The sequence below is a fragment of the Lepidochelys kempii genome, chromosome 7 (genome assembly GCF_965140285.1).
Source record: "Lepidochelys kempii isolate rLepKem1 chromosome 7, rLepKem1.hap1, whole genome shotgun sequence".
NCBI lineage: Eukaryota > Metazoa > Chordata > Testudines > Cheloniidae > Lepidochelys > Lepidochelys kempii.
In genome coordinates this window covers 45,753-64,476 of record NC_136386.1, presented here as the reverse complement: position 1 = coordinate 64,476, position 18,724 = coordinate 45,753, and the positions used below count along the sequence as shown (strand labels likewise).

Sequence of the window (18,724 nt, the reverse complement as noted above, 5' to 3'; positions counted from 1 at the left end):
ATTCCCCCACCACATAAAGAGATGGAGAAGTAGAGCTAGGTTACATATGAACAAGGAGAAAGCTATAGAGATACCCACTTTCCTTGTCAGAGGATGGAGGGAAATGGAAGAAAGAGTGGAAAGCCTCCAACAATATCTTCCCCTGTCAAGATACTTCATTGATGCCCTATGTTTTACCACATCAATTCACATTCTTTGTGTTGGCCTTTAAGAATCTGCACAGCTATACTTCTGTTTTCTTATATTTCTTCTTTTATGCACTATGCTTTGCGATTCATATCTCCTTGATACTCCCTTTGTCTCCTTCTCCATCCCCTACCCCAATAATCCCTCGTCCCAGCAGCCAAGACAGTGTAAAAGAGGGTAGAAAGACCCCTTCCCAGCAACCAGGGCAGAGAGGAGGACAAAAGAGAAAAGCAGATTGAGCAGAGTCCATCTACATGCCAGCAGATAGGAAAAGAGAGAGAGAAAACTTTGTCTTTAAATTGCCCTGACATATTTCCAGCCCAAGTGATACAGATACTTTTACATATGGCAATTTGACCTCCAACAGCACAAGCATAGACAAGCATTACATGGACAAGCATAGCCTACAAAAATAAATAAATACTACTCTTTACACAGATAAAGCAACTCTGTGGCTTTAGTATTATTCAGATTTATACATCTGTGTAATGGGGTGCAAAGAACTTCAGATTTACTGATAATATAACTTCCACCCAACTTTCCCTTCTCTTTACATAGGTGCTGAGAAGGGAGGACTATAAATATGGCTTGCCTGGGAGGCAGAGGCAAGAGAAAACCTTCAAAAATGGAGAGTTCCACCCCCAGGGCTAGAAAGACTTTGCTGAACCTCTTACCTGGGGAACTGTATTGTTAACATTCCGATTATATTACATTATTTTAAGTTTTTTGCTGGGGAAGGGAGGCGAAGAGAAGGTTGTTACAAGCATTAACCCTTGAGGCAGAGACTTGGCTGACTACAAGTGTTTTTTCTCCTGTGTCATTCCATAATCTTACAGTCCCTTTCATGCATACTGTTGGAAACTCTACACCCACTAGAGTGTTTTCACATAAGGGCCTCCAGCTTCACATGTTGCTGTTTCCTCTCTGAAACCCAACATGTCCAAAGCTAATATACTCAATGCTTTTTTTGCCTCTGTCTTCACTAACAAGGTCAGCTCCCAGACTGCTGTGCTGAGCATCACAACATGGGGAGTAGATGGCCAGCCCTCTCTGGAGAAAGAGGTGGTTAGGGACTATTTAGAAAAGCTGGACGTGCACAAGTCCATGGGGCCGGACGAGTTGCATCCGAGAGTGCTAAAGGAATTGGCAGCTGTGATTGCAGAGCCATTGGCCATTATCTTTGAAAACTCGTGGCGAACAGGGGAAGTCCCAGATGACTGGAAAAAGGCTAATGTAGTGCCAATCTTCAAAAAAGGGAAGGAGGAGGATCCTGGGAACTACAGGCCAGTCAGCCTCACCTCAGCCCCCGGAAAAATCATGGAGCAGGTCCTCAAAGAATCAATCCTGAAGCACTTACATGAGAGGAAAGTGATCAGGAACAGTCAGCATGGATTCACCAAGGGAAGGTCATGCCTGACTAATCTAATCGCCTTCTATGATGAGATTACTGGTTCTGTGGATGAAGGGAAAGCAGTGGATGTATTGTTTCTTGACTTTAGCAAAGCTTTTGACACGGTCTCCTACAGTATTCTTGTCAGCAAGTTAAAGAAGTGTGGGTTGGATGAATGCACTATAAGGTGGGTAGAAAGTTGGCTAGATTGTCGGGCTCAACGGGTAGCGATCAATGGCTCCATGTCTAGTTGGCAGCCGGTGTCAAGTGGAGTGCCCTAGGGGTCGGTCCTGGGGCTGGTTTTGTTCAATATCTTCATAAATGATCTGGAGGATGGTGTGGATTTCACTCTCAGCAAATTTGAGGACGATACTAAACTAGGAGGAGTGGTAGATACGCTGGAGGGTAGGGATAGGATACAGAGGGACCTAGACAAATTAGAGGATTGGGCCAAAAGAAATCTGATGAGGTTCAATAAGGATAAGTGCAGGGTCCTGCACTTAGGACGGAAGAACCCAATGCACAGTTACAGACTAGGGACCGAATGGCTAGGCAGCAGTTCTGCGGAAAAGGACCTAGGGGTGACAGTGGACAGAAGCTGGATATGAGTCAGCAGTGTGCCCTTGTTGCCAAGAAGGCCAATGGCATTTTGGGATGTGTAAGTAGGGGCATAGCGAGCAGATCGAGGGACGTGATCGTTCCCCTCTATTCAACATTGGTGAGGCCTCATCTGGAGTACTGTGTCCAGTTTTGGGCCCCACACTACAAGAAGGATGTGGATAAATTGGAGAGAGTCCAGCGAAGGGCAACAAAAATGATTAGGGGTCTGGAACACATGACTTATGAGGAGAGGCTGAGGGAACTGGGATTGTTTAGTCTGCAGAAGAGAAGAATGAGGGGGGATTTGATAGCTGCTTTCAACTACCTGAGAGGTGGTTCCAGAGAGGATGGTTCTAGACTATTCTCAGTGGTAGAAGACGACAGGACAAGGAGTAATGGTCTCAAGTTGCAGTGGGGGAGGTTTAGGTTGGATATTAGGAAAAACTTTTTCACTACGAGAGTGGTGAAACACTGGAATGCGTTACCTAGGGAGGTGGTAGAATCTCCTTCCTTAGAAGTTATTAAGGTCAGGCTTAACAAAGCCCTGGCTGGGATGATTTAATTGGGGATTGGTCCTGCTTTGAGCAGGGGGTTGGACTAGATGACCTCCTGAGGTCCCTTCCAACCCGATATGCTATGATTCTATGGATAACCCATGTTTGTCCATATCCATGGTCTCCCAAATCTGATTGAGGGATGCAATTCATCTTTTGGTTCTGGTGGGAGGGACTGCAAATTCTGGGGGTCCACGCCTGTGCTCTGCATAACATCCTCAGATCAATGGTCAAACAGAGAAAGTAAACCAAATCTTGGAATAGTATCTATGATGCTACACCAACTATCATTACGATGACTGGTCCTCACTATTACCATAAGCAGAAAAAGCTTCCACAGGTCAGAGCCCTTTCTTTGCAAACTACAAGTTCCACACAAAGTTACCTGTATCCTCCTCCTATCCAGCAGCATCAGATTAGATTCAACAGATCAATCAGACTCAGGAGAGACTGAAAGGCCATCTTGAAAAAGCACAACTGGATTATAAAAGGCATGCAGACCAGCACAGTCAACCAAGACTCCCTTATTCAGTAGGGGATCAGGTACAGCTCTCAACAAAACATCTTTGTACAGACAGACTTTCCTGCAAACTAGTTCCTGGGTCCCTATCGAATCTGATGACAGATCAACCCAGTCACTTTTGAGCTCCACCTGCCTCAACCCTCAGGATCCATCTGCTTTTCCATGTTTCAATGCTAAAACATATGCAGAAAACCCCTTCCCTCAGTGGGAGCAACCATCTCCTCCACTGGTATGCACACAAGGCCATGAAAGTATATCATTGAGGAGGTCCTTGATTCCAAGTTTAAGTGGGACAAATTCTGGTACCTATTCAACTGGGAAGGGTATGGCCCAAAGGTGCATACATAGGAACTGGCAGAAAACATTCATGCCTCTATTCAAGGTGTTCCACAAAAACCACAGAGAAACGCGGTTCAGCACCCCACCAGGATATCCCTAGGGGAGAGGATACTGTCGTGACCCCCTGGGTCTTGAACCTGGGTCTGCTGGGTTCCCAGTTGACTGTCAGCTCCCCGCTCCCACCCAGCAGGTCACTACTAACTGATTGACCAAAGAGATGATGAAACCTGAAGCTACATCTGGGTCCTGATTGGAGGAACACCAGAACCTCTGATTGGGTTTAAATAGGAAGCCCTGACCAAAGAGGGGCACAGGAAGTTGTCTGCACAACTGGGCTCTACCTGGCTGCTATATCGGACCTTGCCTTCTCAACTCACTCCCAAAAAAAAAAAAAAAAAAAGTCACTAGAATTTTTATTGTAATCCAAAAGGAATTTTCCCCTTTAAATAAAAAACCAAAAACATCAGACAGAACAAATCAAAAACAAAAACAAACATACATCACCTTCAGGAGAAAACAAAACAGAGTATTCTAACTCAAAAGGTGAAAGTTTCAGACCAGTTTTATTACTTTGCAGTTATACAGTACGTTACAAACAATGAGCCAGATTATCTGCCCTGCTGTGTGCAAAAGGGATGGAATCTTCCTCTAATTTCCCTGCTGAGGATACCAACACCATGGGGGAGTCCCCAGAAGAGAAAAAGACGACACAGCTAGCTCATAATCACCATTCCCTGTAGCCTGTTATGGGGGGGAGCGGGTCCTATTGCGGGCATGCAGAGGATGTGGCTAATGTACACTATGCTCCAGCTACGCTCAGCTGGAGAGTGTCACTTAGGGACCACTGCCAGCTAGCACAAACTAGAGTGGCATGTAAACTGCTCTAACTTGCACCAGGGACACGGCAAGAATCAGGAAGCCATAATCAGCTCCTTAACAGCGTCTCTTCTCTGCTGTATTCAGTCTAGGCTGAGTGCAGCATAGAATTTAGCTACTTCACAGATCTTGCCTTAACTGTCTATCCCACCCCAGCCCTCTTGCTAAATTCAAATTTAGTATTCAATTTACTAGCACTAATTAGTTGATTAAGGAGGTAAGTAGTAAACAATTAATCTCAACATAAAAGATGATTAACTGTCAGACCATTAAGACTGTGTGTGTGTGCATGCATTCACTGAGGATGAAAATGTGTACAGTGAGAAGGATAGGGTCAATACCACAGCAGCATCCAGTATGATGCCACATGGCATACATGCAGGAAATAGGGATTTAGAAGTTAAAATACTTACTCAGCAGGCACTTTAGTCTTAATGGATGAGACACAAACTTGGAAATCATGAAGCTGGTTTTGATATCAAGTTCCTGTGAAACCCTCTGTGAGTCACTCCCTCAGAGCCTCTACTTCACCATTTGTACAACGGAGATAACAACGAACTATATCTTAGCCTTGACCTAGACAGTGGTGACAGCTTTATCCCTATGTCACGTATGCAGTCACATGAGGCCCTGTTCTTCCAGGGGTCTCATAACACACTGACCTGACCCATCAGCTAGAGTGCGATCCTTAATTCTTTCTCTTGTCCTATCGAACTCTGGTGCCAGGAGTAGTGGAAGTCCTCCTCACATCATTGCTTGGAAAGCTGCATGTCAGCTCCACCTAGTGGCATTCTGGTCCAAGTAGAAGTGCCACTTGTTTTTGAAAAAAGAAAAGGAGTACTTGTAGCACCTGAGAGTGTAGCTCACGAAAGCTTATGCTCAAATAAATTTGTTAGTCGCTAAGGTGCCACAAGTACTCCTTTTCTTTTTGTGGATATAGACTAACACGACTGCTACTCTGAAACTTGTTTTTGAGTCTGCACAGTCTTTAATAAGGTTAAGGAGTTCTGCAATCAGACACCCAGGTGGGAATGGACAACATCGTAAGTGAGGAGGAAGATACATGGGCCATGCAGATATTTCACCTAGAGCCAGTCCTGTCAAACAGATTAGCTGCTCATGAACTACATTCTGCCTTTACAACTGTATTCAATTCTAGACTTTCTTACTGAATTCCAGCTTTACAGGGAACACTGTCCCAACTACCCCTGCCTTCTTAGGCAGACAATTTATTCTCTTTGTTCACTTAATCTTGGGTTTTCTTCCACAGCTTTACTAGCATATTCCAACCCTAACTTATATGAGCCATCTCTCTAATGTGTAGTGTACCAAATTCATTCCAAGTCAATGGCACTAGAGATTAATTTAGGTTTCAATTTTGGAAATAGGATTGGGTATTTGCAATAATGATCAGTAGAGGTAAAAACAAGGGACACACTGTCCCCAAGCACCAACTCTTGGCATATCCCTTACCTGCAGCAATCTGTGTTCCAGGGTAGCTAGTTCCAAGAACTGGGTGTCTTCCCGGGATACTCGATCCAAACGATCACGAACTTCCTTCAGTTTGATTTGCTGGGCTTCTACGCTCTCACGAGCTTCTCGTACAATTCCTCGAGCTACCATAAACGCTTTTTCAGCCTGAAAAGAGGGAATGTAAGCAGGTTCCCGTTTATCACTGAGTAGGTCTAAATTGCTGACTTCATGGATGTGAATTTGGAGAAGGGAGATTTCTCATTTAACAAGTCCAGAAGACAAGCTACTAGGCCTGAACACATTCATAATATTAATTCATTCCTCAGTTCATTTCCAGCAAAGAAGATATACAGCTGCTCCTTTTAAAAAGTTCAGTGAAGGAATCTCCTTTGTACTGGCGAACTGAGTACTATATCTGCAGTCTCTGTGACCCACGGATCTCAGTGTCAATTAGCAGAGGACACAGGGATGTATAAGGTTTACAGTAGGGCTGTCAAGTGATTAAAAAAATTAATTGTGTGATTAATTGCACTGTTAATAGAATATTATTTATATAAATATTTTTGGATGTTTTCCACATTTTCCAATATATTGATTTCAATTACAACACAGAATACAAAGTGTACAGTGCTCACTTTTTGTTTATTTTTTATTATTTGCACTGTAAAAACAAAAGAAATAGTATTTTCCAATTCACTTAATACAAGTACTATAGTGCAATCTCTTTATCATGAAAGTTGAACTTACAAATGTAGAATTATGTACAAAAAATAACTGCATTCAAAAATAAAACAAAGGCCACTCAGTCCTACTTCTTGTTCAGCCAATCGCTCAGACAAACAAGTTTGTTTACATTTGCAGGAGATAATGTTGCCCGCTTCTTGTTCACAATGTCACCTGAAAGTGAGAACAGGCATTTGCATGGCACTCTTGTAGCCAGTGTTGCAAGATATTTACATGCCAGATGTGATAAAGATTCATATGTCCCTTCATGCTTTAATCACCATTCCAGAGGACATTCATCAATGCTGATGATGGGTACTGCTCTATAACAATCCAAAGCAGTGCAGACCGACGCACGTTCATTTTCATCATCTGAGTCAGATGCCACCAGCAGAAGGTTGATTTTCTCTTTTGGTGGATCAGGTTCTGTAGTTTCTCCATCACAGTGTTGCTCTTTTAAGACTTCTGAAAGCATGCACGAAACCCCTTCCCTCTCAGATTTTTGAAGGCACTTCAGATTCTTAAATCTTGTGTTGAGTGCTGTAGCTAGCTTTAAAAATCTCGCATTGGCACCTTCTTTGCGTTTTGCCAAATCTGTAGTGAAAGTGTTCTTAAAACAAACAACATGCTGGGTCATCATCCGAGATTGCTATAACATGAAATTTATGGTAGAACGTGGGTAAAACAAAGGCAGGAGACATATAATTTTCCCCAAAGAAGTGCAGTCACAAATTTAATTAACGCATTATTTTTTTAACAAAAGTTATCAGCATGGAAGCATGTCCTCTGGAATGGTAGCCAAAGCATGAAGGGCCATTCGAATGTTTAGCATATCTGGCACATAAATACCTTGCAATGCTGGTTACAAAAGTGTCATGCAAACATCTGTTCTCACTTTCAGGTGACATTGTCAATAAGAAGCTGGCACCATTATCTCCCATAAATGTAAACAAACTTGTTTCTATTAGCAACTGGCTGCACAAGAAGTAGGACTGAATGGACCTGTAGGCTCTAGAGTTTTACATTGTTTGTTACATAACTGCACTCAAAAACAAAAACAAAAAAACAAATCTACATTTGTAAGTTGCACTTTCCCGATAAAGAGATTGCACTATGGTTCTTGTATGAGGTGAATTGAAAAATACTATTTCTTTTATCATTTTTACAGCACAAATATTTGTAATCAAAAATAAATATAAAGTGAGCACTGTACACTTTGTATTCTGTGTTGTAACTGAAATAAATATATTTGAAAATGTAGAAAACCATCCCAAATATTTAATAAATTTCAATTGGTATTCTATTGTTTAACAGTGCGATTAAAATAGTGATTAACTTTTTTAATTGCAATTAATTTTTGGAGTTAATCGTGTGAGTCCTAGCTCACACGGATCGCCTAGATCTGTTATTTACATACTAGTTCTTCAAAGAGTGTCATGTGAGGTCTTTACTGAAAGCCTGTGTCACACTCGTCTTCATAATAATTGTGAAAGTGCTGATAACATGTAAGGAGTTACATGTATATACTGAAAACTATGCTCTTAAGGTCTATGTCTTTGGTCTGGTCACCAGAAGGTGAGAATACAGGTTTCTTCAGGCAAGAGATATTTATCTGTATGTCTGATTACATGGAAATTGAGTATTATATGATTCACAATGGGAGCCCATTTACATTCTGAGAGGGAATTTACGGACGAAATAAACCAGCAGGAGGAAAAGTCCTGTTTATAAGTGAAGACAATGGATTTTTGAACTATTATAACAGTACCTATAGGTACAGAGCTACACTCTGAATCTTTTATTGAGGGGACAAGCTGAGAGCATGGCAGAGTGGGATCACAGCCTATCTGGCTGAAAAAGGCTGGTGAGCATTAGTAGGTTCTAGAATGAGTGTTATGATTTTATTTTATATGTAAACCTTTATTTCCAATACCTCCATCAACTTATTACTTGAATCTCTGTTCAGTGTGAAATAAACTTCTTGTGTTCATTAAAAATGTGTTTAAGGGCTGTGAGTTGAGCAGAGTGGTGATCCTGAGGTGAAACTAGTAAATTGGTGTGTACTATTCTTCTGGAAGTAGTGAATCTGTTAATTCTGGGAGCAACCAGTGGAATGGAGGCTGGGCACTCCAGAGGGATACGTGGAAGTCTCGGGGGTTGGAATGTACCTATCATTAACCTGTAAAGAAACAGCAGGGCCCGCAGAGCAGTGTTTGTGTAACCACAGGCTGGTGATGTTGGGGAACTGAACCACAGCAAGCATAGACAAGACTTCCTTGTGCTAAAGGCAGGTGTTGGTGAGAAGCCTCCCAACCCTGGGTGCCCTAGAGAAGTGTCACAGTTTTCCTTTCTATTTCAAAGCTAGAACTTATGTTTTAACAAGACAACTCATCACTAGCCTTCCACGTTGTCTCCGTATGTTAACGATGCAAAGGATTACCTCTGTCACTTTTCCTTGAGCATCTCGAACTTCATTAAGACCAACAAACTCTTCATATCTATCCCACCAACTTTTGACTGTTGTAGAGATTCTTTTGAGGGAGTTTCTTCCCAAAACTTTCCCTACTTCCGTCATCCGATGAAAAAGTACCATGGCCATTTCCATTGCTGGCTTAGTCTCAGGCCTCTTAGGTCCTGGTGAGCAGTAAGTCCTCACTACATGTAAACTCATTCTTTGGCTCCTCAGTATAAACGAATGGCGATATTGCATGCCATACCATACTGAGGATATGGTAGCATTACACCTCATGAGATCTAAATCTTGAATCCAATCACTGATTAAAACCACTGCAAGGATAAAGAAGCAAAGAAGAGTCACAAAATGAAAAGGAAAAAATAAATACATACCTCTTAAATCTAATGTACATAAGGCTGTAAAAAGAGACATACGTGCTTGTTAAAAATTAAGACATTAACACTAATGATGGCTCCACAACCATTACTTACTTAGGCTGCACTAGGATACTTTCCATGGTTTTCATCAAAATGCTTATGTATGGCAGTTCTGCCATATATTCTTGCCTTCCTGCTACTCATAAGTATTCCCATGATGCCTCCTGATTACTAATTCACTCAAAGGACCTTGAGTAGTGGACTTTTGCAGAACTGGTAGCAATATAAACTGCCACAAAGAAGCATAGCACTCAAGCACAGAAGCAATTTACCTATAGATCTGTTTATTATACATTTCCACACTTGAGCTTAGCACTATTCTATTCCTGCTACTGATCCTGGGAGGAGGTGGGGGGAAGCAGAGGAAAAAAAGGGAAAGACAAAAAAAAAAATCAATGAAGGGGGAAACAAAGACACCTTCCCCCAAGAGAAATTAAATACTGGAGTGGGGAAAGACAAATACACAAGGGACAGAGGTAAAACAGTGGGAGTGCCAAATTTAGTTTTCAACATAATTTCTCCACCTGTGAGTATCTGGAAAACTAAAATCTAAACATGAACCACCAAGATCATCAAATTAGCTCGTAGTGGCTCCACAGAAGGGGTTGCTTTCTGAAACAGGCTAGAAAGGTGTATATGTTGTTCCCCCACTCCCTCCAAAAGCAGATGCCCTATCAGTGTGAAATTTCAGTGTTAACTTCTATGCCTTTTGAATTTTTGTTTGGCTTCACTTTACAGTTTTTAATTGGAAATCTTTTAAATTGGACTTTGGCTGAAATTTATCCAAAGCCATTTTAGCTTTCATTGTTGACAGAAATCTTACAAAAACATTGACTCTCTATAGAAAACTTGGTAGCAAGTTGGGTCCCAAGTAGATCTGGTGCACACAGGTAGTTAAATAGGATTTAGGGGGTCTTATTAGCTAATTGATGAGGCTGGGTGCGTATAGATAAAACCTTCTCCACCAGAAGCTGCACTTTTATTTTGGTCAGATTTTATCCTACAACGGAGAAGCAGTCATGTAGAGCTGCTTAAGGATAAAACAGTCTCATCAGTAGCACTTCTATCCACCACAGGACTGCCTCCTGGTTAAGCTTTTTTTTTTTTTAAACCCATGGAAATTAATACAAGCTTTTTGCATGGGACTGCTGATAAACTGCCGCACAAACACATCTCGTTACATTAACTTAGCGTTAAGATTTTTTTCAAATATATTTTCTCACACCAGTGCAAACACTAATTGGAGGGTCACAAGTTTCATTGCTCAAGTAGGCTGAGCTCTGTGTTATCCAGCTTAAGTGAAAACAGAGGGCTGGCTGCGGGGGATTGACTAAACTGGAGGAAAGTGCTCGCCTGTCCATCCACTGTATTGTGATGCAACATAACCACTGCATTTTGATGCCACATAACCACTGCAGGTAGTGAGTTCAATGAATATAGAAGATACCTTGCTAAGTGTTGACAGCTTGTAGAAAGTTGATCACCTGTTCACTATAACTAAGGCTAAGATTTTGTCATGGTTATTTTTAGTAAAAGTCACGGACAGGTCACGGGCAATAAACAAAAATTCATGGAGGGGAGGTCACAGCATGGAGGGACACCAGAGCACAAGTGTCGGCTATCCATGCTTCCTTAGTGGACCCCAGTTTAATCGGCCCAGATGTCCAAGTGACGATTCAACCCTTCAAGTCAAACTCTTTTGACTTGCCTACAGCCAAGTTGCCGGTCCAGTATAAGGGCTGGTCAGGAATGTGGACTTTTGCAGTCTATGATGATTATCCCATCCCCATGCTGTTGGGGGAAGACTTGGCCAATCACGTGAAGCTAGCCAAGAGGGTGGGAATTGTCACCCGCAGCCAGGCTAAGCAAGCTGTCACACCTAGCTCTGTTTCAGAAACTTCTACCAGGACCCAGTCAGAGGTGATGGAACTGGACCCCATGCCAACGTCTGCAACAGCAGCAGTGGATCCAGTCACAGAGACCCAGACAGAGCCAGTCTGAGAACCGGAACCGGCAGAACAACCAGCACCAGAACCATTGCCAGCACTGAATCCAGTACTTGCAACCCCAACACCAGAAGACCCCACCGAACCTGCACTGGCAGCAGCAGATAACCCTACACAAGAGGCTCAGCCAAAGCTTGAACCCCAACATAGTGCACCAGTGGACAGCAGTTCACAGTCAACGGAAACAGCCCCATCACCTGCATTGCTTCCAGAGGGACCAAGCCAAGGTCCACAATCCAATGAGGAACTGGTGTCTCCAGCATCAAGGGAACAGTTCCAGACCAAACAGAAAGCAGATGAAAGCCTCCAGAGAGCTTGGACGGTGGCACAGAGCAACCCACCGCCTCTCAGCTCTTTTAACTGATCCAGGTTTGTTGTAGAAAGAGGACTTTTATATAAGGAAACACTTTCTGGTGGACACCAGGAAGACTGGCATCCTCAAAGACAATTGGTAGTTCCAACTAAGTACCGGGTAAAGCTATTAAGCTTAGCCCACGATCATCCTAGTGGCCAAGCTGGGGTGAACAGAACCAAAGACCATTTGGGAAAGTCGTTCCACTGGGAGGGAATGGGCAAGGATGTTTCGACCTATGTCCAGTTTTGTGAGGTGTGCCAACGAATGGGAAAACCCCAAGACCAGGTGAAAGCCCCTCTCCAGCCACCCCCATAATTGAGGTTCCATTTCAGCAAGTAGCTGTGGATATTCTGGGTCTTTTTCTGACAAAGACACCCAGAAGAAAGCAGTACATACTGATTTGCATGGATTTTGCCACCTGATGGCTGGAAGCAGTAGCTCTAAGCAACACCAGGGCTAAAAGTGTGTGCCAGGCACTAACGGACATTTTTGCCAGGGTAGGTTGGCCCTCCAACATCCTTACAGATGCAGGAACTAATTTCCTGGCAGGAACTATGGAAACCCTTTGGGAAGCTCATGGGGTGAACCACTTGGTTGCCACCCCTTACCACCATTAAACAAATGGCCTGGTGGAGAAATTTAATGGAACTTTGGGGATACATAAATGAGCACTCCAATGATTGGGACCTAGTGTTGCAGCAGTTGCTCTTTGCCTACAGAGCTGTACCACATCCCAGTTTAGGGTTTTCACCATTTGAACTTATATATGGCCGCCAGGTTAAGGGGCCATTACAGTTGGTGAAGCAGCTATGGGAGGGGTTTACATCTTCTCCAGGAACTAACATTTTGGACTTTGTAACCAACCTACAAAACACCCTCCGAACCTCTTTAGCCCTTGCTAAAGAAAACCTAAAAGATGCTCAAAAAGAGCAAAAAGCCTGGTATGATAAACATGCCAGAGAGTGGTCCTTCAAAGTAGGGGACCAGGTCATGGTCTTAAAGGCACTCCAGGCCCATAAAATGGAAGCGTCGTGGGAAGGGCCATTCACGGTCCAAGAGCGCCTGGGAGCTGTTAATTATCTCATAGCATTCCCCACCTCCAACCGAAAGCCTAAGGTGTACCATATTAATTCTCTAAAGCCCTTTTATTCCAGAGAATTAAAGGTTTGTCAGTTTACATCCCAAGGAGAAGATGACGCTGAGTGGCCTGAAGGTGTTTACTACGAAGGGAAAAGCGATGGTGGTGTGGAAGAGGTGAACCTCTCCATGACCCTTGGGCATATGCAGCGATAGCAGATCCAGGAGCTATGCACTAGCTACACACCGACATTCTCAGCCACCCCAGGACTGACTGAACGGGCATACCACTCCATTAACACAGGTAACGCTTACCCAGTTAGAGCCCAACCTTACCGGGTGTCTCCTCAAGCTAAAACTGCTATAGAAAGGGAGATCCAGGATATGCTACAGATGGGTGTAATCTGCCCCTCTGGCAGTGCATGGGCCTCTCCTGTGGTTCTAGTTCCCAAATCAGATGGGGAGATACGGTAGTCCACACAAAAATGTAAGCTAAATGCTGTAACTCACCCAGACAACTATCCAAAGCCAAGCACAGATGAACTATTGGAGAAACTGGGATGGGCCCAGTTCATCTCTACCTTGGACTTAACCAAGGGGAATTGGCAGGTAACCGCTAGATGAATCTGCCAAGTAAAGGTCAGCCTTCATCACACGTCGGGCTGTATGAATTTAATGTGCTCCCTTTCAGGCTGCGGAATGCACCTGCCACCTTCCAAAAACTTGTAGATGGTCTCCTAGTGGGATTGGGAGACTATGCAGTCGCATACCTTGACAATGTGGCCATATTTTCGGATTCCTGGGCAGAACACCTGGAACATCTACAAAAAGTCTTTGAGAGCATAAGGGAGGCAGGACTAACTGTTAAGGCTAAGAAGTGTCAAATAGGCCTAAACAGAGTGACTTACCTTGGACACCAGGTGGGTCAAGGAACTATCAACCCCCTACAGGCCAAAGTGGATGCTATCCAAAAGTGGCCTGTCTCAAAGTCAAAGAAACAGGTCCAATCTTTCTTAGGCTTGGCTGGATATTACAGGCGATTTGTGCAGCAACACAGCCAAATTGTGCCACTGACAGACCTAACCAGAAAGGAACAGCCAAATGCAGTTCAGTGGACTGAAGAGTGTCAGAAGGCCATTAACCAGCTTAAAACGACACTCATGTCTGACCCTGTGCTAAGGGCCCCAGACTTTGACAAACCGTTCCTAGTAACCACAGATGCATCCGAGCGTGGTGTGGGAGCAGTCTTAATGCAGGAAGGATCGAATCAAGAGTTCCATCCTGTAGTGTTTCTCAGCAAGAAGCTGTCTGAGAGGGAAAGCCACTGGTTAATCAGTGAAAAGGAATGTTACACCATTGTCTACGCTCTGGAAAAGCTACGCCCATATGTTTGGGGACGGTGTTTCCACCTGCAAACCAACCATGCGGTGCTACAGTGGCTTCATACCGCCAAGGGAAATAACAAAAAACCTATTCGGTGGAGTTTAGCTCTCCAAGATTTTGATATACAACACATTTCAGGAGCTTCTAACAAAGTGGCTGAGGCACTCTCCCATGAAAGTTTCCCAGAATCAACTGGTTAAAATCGTCCTTGAGATGTGGAAAATATTCTTAGTCTTTATACAGTTAGTAGTATATTTAGAGGTGCATGTGTCTTATTAACTCTGTTTTCTCCTAGAGTTCCAGGAAGAAATCACAGCCAGTGTTTCACCCTATCTGTGATTTGGGGGGCGTGTCATAAATATAAAGGGAAGGGTAACCACCTTTCTGTATACAGTGCTATAAAATCCCTCCTGGCCAGAGGCAAAACCCTTTCACCTGTAAAGGGTTAAGAAGCTAAGGTAACTTCGCTGGCACCTGACCCATAATGACCAATGAGGGGACAAGATACTTTCAAATCTTGGGGGTGGGGACGACGGACGACAAAGGGTTCTTTCTGTCTGTGTGATGCTTTTGCCGGGAACAAATCAGAAATGCAAGCCTTCCAACTCCTGTTAAGTTAGTAAGTAATCTAGCTGGAAAGAGCGTTAGATTTTCTTTTGTTTAATGGCTGGTAAAATAAGCTGTGCTGGAGGGAATGTATATTCCTGTTTTTGTGTCTTTTTGTAACTTAAGGTTTTGCCTAGAGGGATTCTCTATGTTTTGAATCTGATTATCCAGTAAGGTATTTACCATCCTGATTTTACCGAAGTGTTTCTTTTACCTTTTCTTTAATTAAAATTCTTCTTTTAAGAACCTGATTGCTTTTTCACTGTTCTTAAGATCCCAGGGTTTGGTTCTGTGTTCACCTGTACCAATTGGTGAGGATTATTATCAAGCCTTCCCTAGGAAAGCGGGTGTAGGGTTTGGGGGGATATTTTGGGGGAAGATGTCTCCAAGTGGGCTCTTTCCCTGTTCTTTGTTTAAAATGCTTGGTGGTGGCAGCATACTGTTCAAGGACAAGGCAAAGTTTGTACCTTGGGGAAGTTTTTAACCTAAGTTGGTAAGAACAAGCTTAGGGGGGTCTTTCATGCAGGTCCCCACATCTGTACCCTAGAGTTCAGAGTGGGGAAGGAACCTTGACAACTCCAAGATCTCTTTCTTGAGTGGTAACAGTTAATTTAGACCCCATCATTTTGTATGTAGAGTTGGGCTTACTTTTTCCAAAGTGCATTACTTTGCACTTAACATTGAAAGCTTATGCTCAAATAAATTTGTTAGTCTCTAAGGTGCCACAAGTACTCCTTTTCTTTTTGCGAATACAGACTAACACGGCTGCTACTCTAAAACCTGTCATTAAGCAAGGCACTGAATTTAGCCGTATGGAGTGGAAATCTATCAACTTCATGAAAAAACTCGTATAGTGTGTATGGTACCACCCATTGTTTCATGTTCTCTGTGTATATAAATCTCTCCACTGTATTTTCCACTGAATGCATCCAATGAAGTGAGCTGTGGCTCAAGAAAGCTTACGCTCAAATAAGTTTGTTAGTCTCTAAGGTGCCACAAGTCCTCCTTTTCTTTTTGAGGATACAGACTAACACGGCTGCTACTCTGAAATCTGCCATTTTGTCACCCAGTTTAGTGAGATCCCTTTGTAACTCTTTGCAATCAGCTTTGGACTTAACTATCTTGAGAAATTTTGTATTCCTTGCAAATTTTGCCACCTCACTATTCACCCCCTTTTTCCAGATCATTTATGAATCAGTACTGGTCCCAACACAGATCCTTGGTGGAACCCCTTATTTACTTCTCTCCATTGTGAAAAATGACCTGCTATTCCTATCCCTTGTTTTCTATCTTTTTACCAGTCACTGATCCATGATAGGACCTTCCCTCTTATCCCATGACTCCTTACTTTGCTAAAGAACCTTTGGTGAGGGACCTTGTCTAAGGCTTTCTGAAAGTACAAGTACATTATATCAACTGGATCACCCTTGTCCACATGCTTTACTCCTGAAAGCCCATGAAAGCTTATGCCCAAATAAATTTGTTAGTCTCTAAGGTGCCACAAGAACTCCTCGTTGTTTTTGTAATAAAGCAGTGAGGCAGGATTTCCCTTTACAAAAGCCGCGTTGACTCTTCCCCAATGTATTCTGTTTATCTATGTGTCTGAGAACTTAGTTTTTCCTATAGTTTCAACCAATTTGCCTGGAACTGAAGTTCAGCTTACTGGCTTGTAATGGACATGTGACGGTGCCCCCCTTATGGCTTTATGGAAATATTGTTATGAATATAGATATGACATAACTGGACTATGTTTTATGCTACATATGCCATGTAACACATCTATGTAAAGGTTATGATCTACTGAATCTATTAATCCTATTCGCATGCATGTATCGGTTTTGCATTTGAAGTTATGAATATTGGCTGTGTACTGGCTTGATTTTTTAAGTAGCCTTTGTAAAGCATTTGGTCAGCGTCTTGAGAAAGGAATGTGCAAATTAAGTACCCAATCAAGAAGCATTTAACAAACAATGGATGTTGGAAGGTTCCAATCCACATAAGAAGTCTTCCTGGAGACATTCAAGATACCATGTGGGTAACGGCTGTCACCTGTAAGTTCTGAGTTATGCATGGACATGCGACTTGCCCATGTGACTCCAAAACTCACATCTTGTAGCTGGACTTTGCATAGAGAGAGGAGGGGGTTTCCACCCACCAGAGAGTCTATTTAAGCCCGTGAGAGACCCCTTCATTTTGTCTTCAGCTTGCTCAAGAGATGGCCTCTCCACCCCAAAGGTTACCTGAAAGAAACTGGAACAAAGGACAGTAATGGGGCTGTGAGTGACTGCTGGACCCAGATTAGAAGGAGACTAGTCTGTAAAAGGAAGCTTACTGAGTGAGGATTTTATCTGTATTCAGTTTTATTACTGTACTAGACTTAGACTTGTGGGTTCTATTTTATTTTGCTTGGTAATTCACTTTGTTCTATCTGCTACTACTTGGAACCACTTAAACCCCACTTTCTGTATTTAATAAAATCACTTTTTACTTATTAATTAACCCAGAGTATGTATTAATACCTGCGGGGGCAAACAGCTGTGCATATCTCTCTATCAGTGTTATAGAGGGCGAACAATTTATGAGTTTACCCTGTATAAGCTTTATACAGTTTGGACCCCATTGGGTTTGGACCCCATTGGGAGTTGGGCATCTGAGTGTTAAAAGACAGGAACACTTAAGTTGCTTTCAGTTAAGACTGTAGCACGTGCTACAGACCCTGGGTCTGTGTTGGAGCAGACTGGCGTGTCTGGGTCAACAAGACAGGGTGCTGGAGTCCCCAGCTGGCAGGGAAAGCAGGGACAGTAGTAGTCTTGGCACATCAGTTGGCAGCCCCCGGGGGTTTCTGTGATCCAATCCGTCACAGTACAAGACTGCCTCAGAAGCTTAAAGGCTGATTTAAGTGATAGGTTACATACCATAGTTCAGGGGTGGCCAAACTTACTGACCCTCCAAGCAGCATACGACAGTCTTTAGAAGTTTGAGAGCCAGGGCACAACTGCTGGACCTCAAGGCTTCAGCTGGCAGGAGGCGCCTGCCGGGGCTTGAGGCTTCAGCCCTGCTCCTGCTGAACCCCCGAGCCCTGTTGTGCATGGCCTTTGGGGCTGAAGCACCAAGGCTCCCCCTCCCTACTGGGCAGAAGTCCCTACCCTAACACCCTGCTGCAAGGCAGAGGTCCCAAGAATTGTGCAGGGGGGGGAGCCAGCACCACGAGCTGCACTTTACCTGTAAAAGAGCCACATGTGGCTCGTGAGCCATAGTTTGGCCACCCTGCTATAGTTAGTAGTTCTGTAGTTTCATATCTGAGTTCCTTCAGAACACTTGGTTGAATATCATCTTGTCCAAAACCTTCTCTATTCACACTTCAGTCTGGGACAGTTCCTCACATTTGTCACTTAAAGGGAATGGATCAGGTGTAGGGATATTCCCCACATCCTTTGCAGTGAAGACTGATGCAAAGAATTCATTTCATTTCTATGCAATGACCTTGTCTTTCTTGAGTGCTCCTTTAGCACTTTGATCATCCAGGGACCCCACTGACTGTTTGGAAGGCTTCCTGCTTCTGATGTACTTAAGAGTTTATGCTCTTCTACGTTCCTCACTGGGATTTGCCTTCCAATTTTTAAAGGATGTCTTTTTGCTTCTGTGACACCCTATGCTTTAGGGGAGCACCCTGTAACCTCCATATTCATCATTTGTATATAATTGTGATATTTCTTATAAAGCATGCTGTGTAAGGTATCA

General features: G+C 43.2%; 1 protein-coding gene across 3 annotated transcripts in view; it reads right to left on the bottom strand.

Annotated features, from left to right (window-relative positions):
• Nucleotides 1-18,724, bottom strand: part of CCDC51 (coiled-coil domain containing 51) — a 34,824-nt gene that overhangs the window by 13,969 nt on the left and 2,131 nt on the right. The window contains exons 1-3 of one of the 3 annotated variants that reach the window (XM_073350766.1): nt 9,611-10,556; nt 9,105-9,451; nt 5,942-6,106 (exon numbers count right to left, since the gene is read on the bottom strand). In XM_073350766.1, the coding sequence (XP_073206867.1) occupies nt 5,942-6,106; nt 9,105-9,451; nt 9,611 (513 nt within the window). In that variant the 5' untranslated portion in view covers nt 9,612-10,556. Of the gene's footprint in view, nt 1-5,941; nt 6,107-9,104; nt 9,452-9,610; nt 10,557-18,724 lie in introns of those variants that run through there. The other 2 variants (XM_073350767.2, XM_073350768.2) reach the window with 2 other exon arrangements.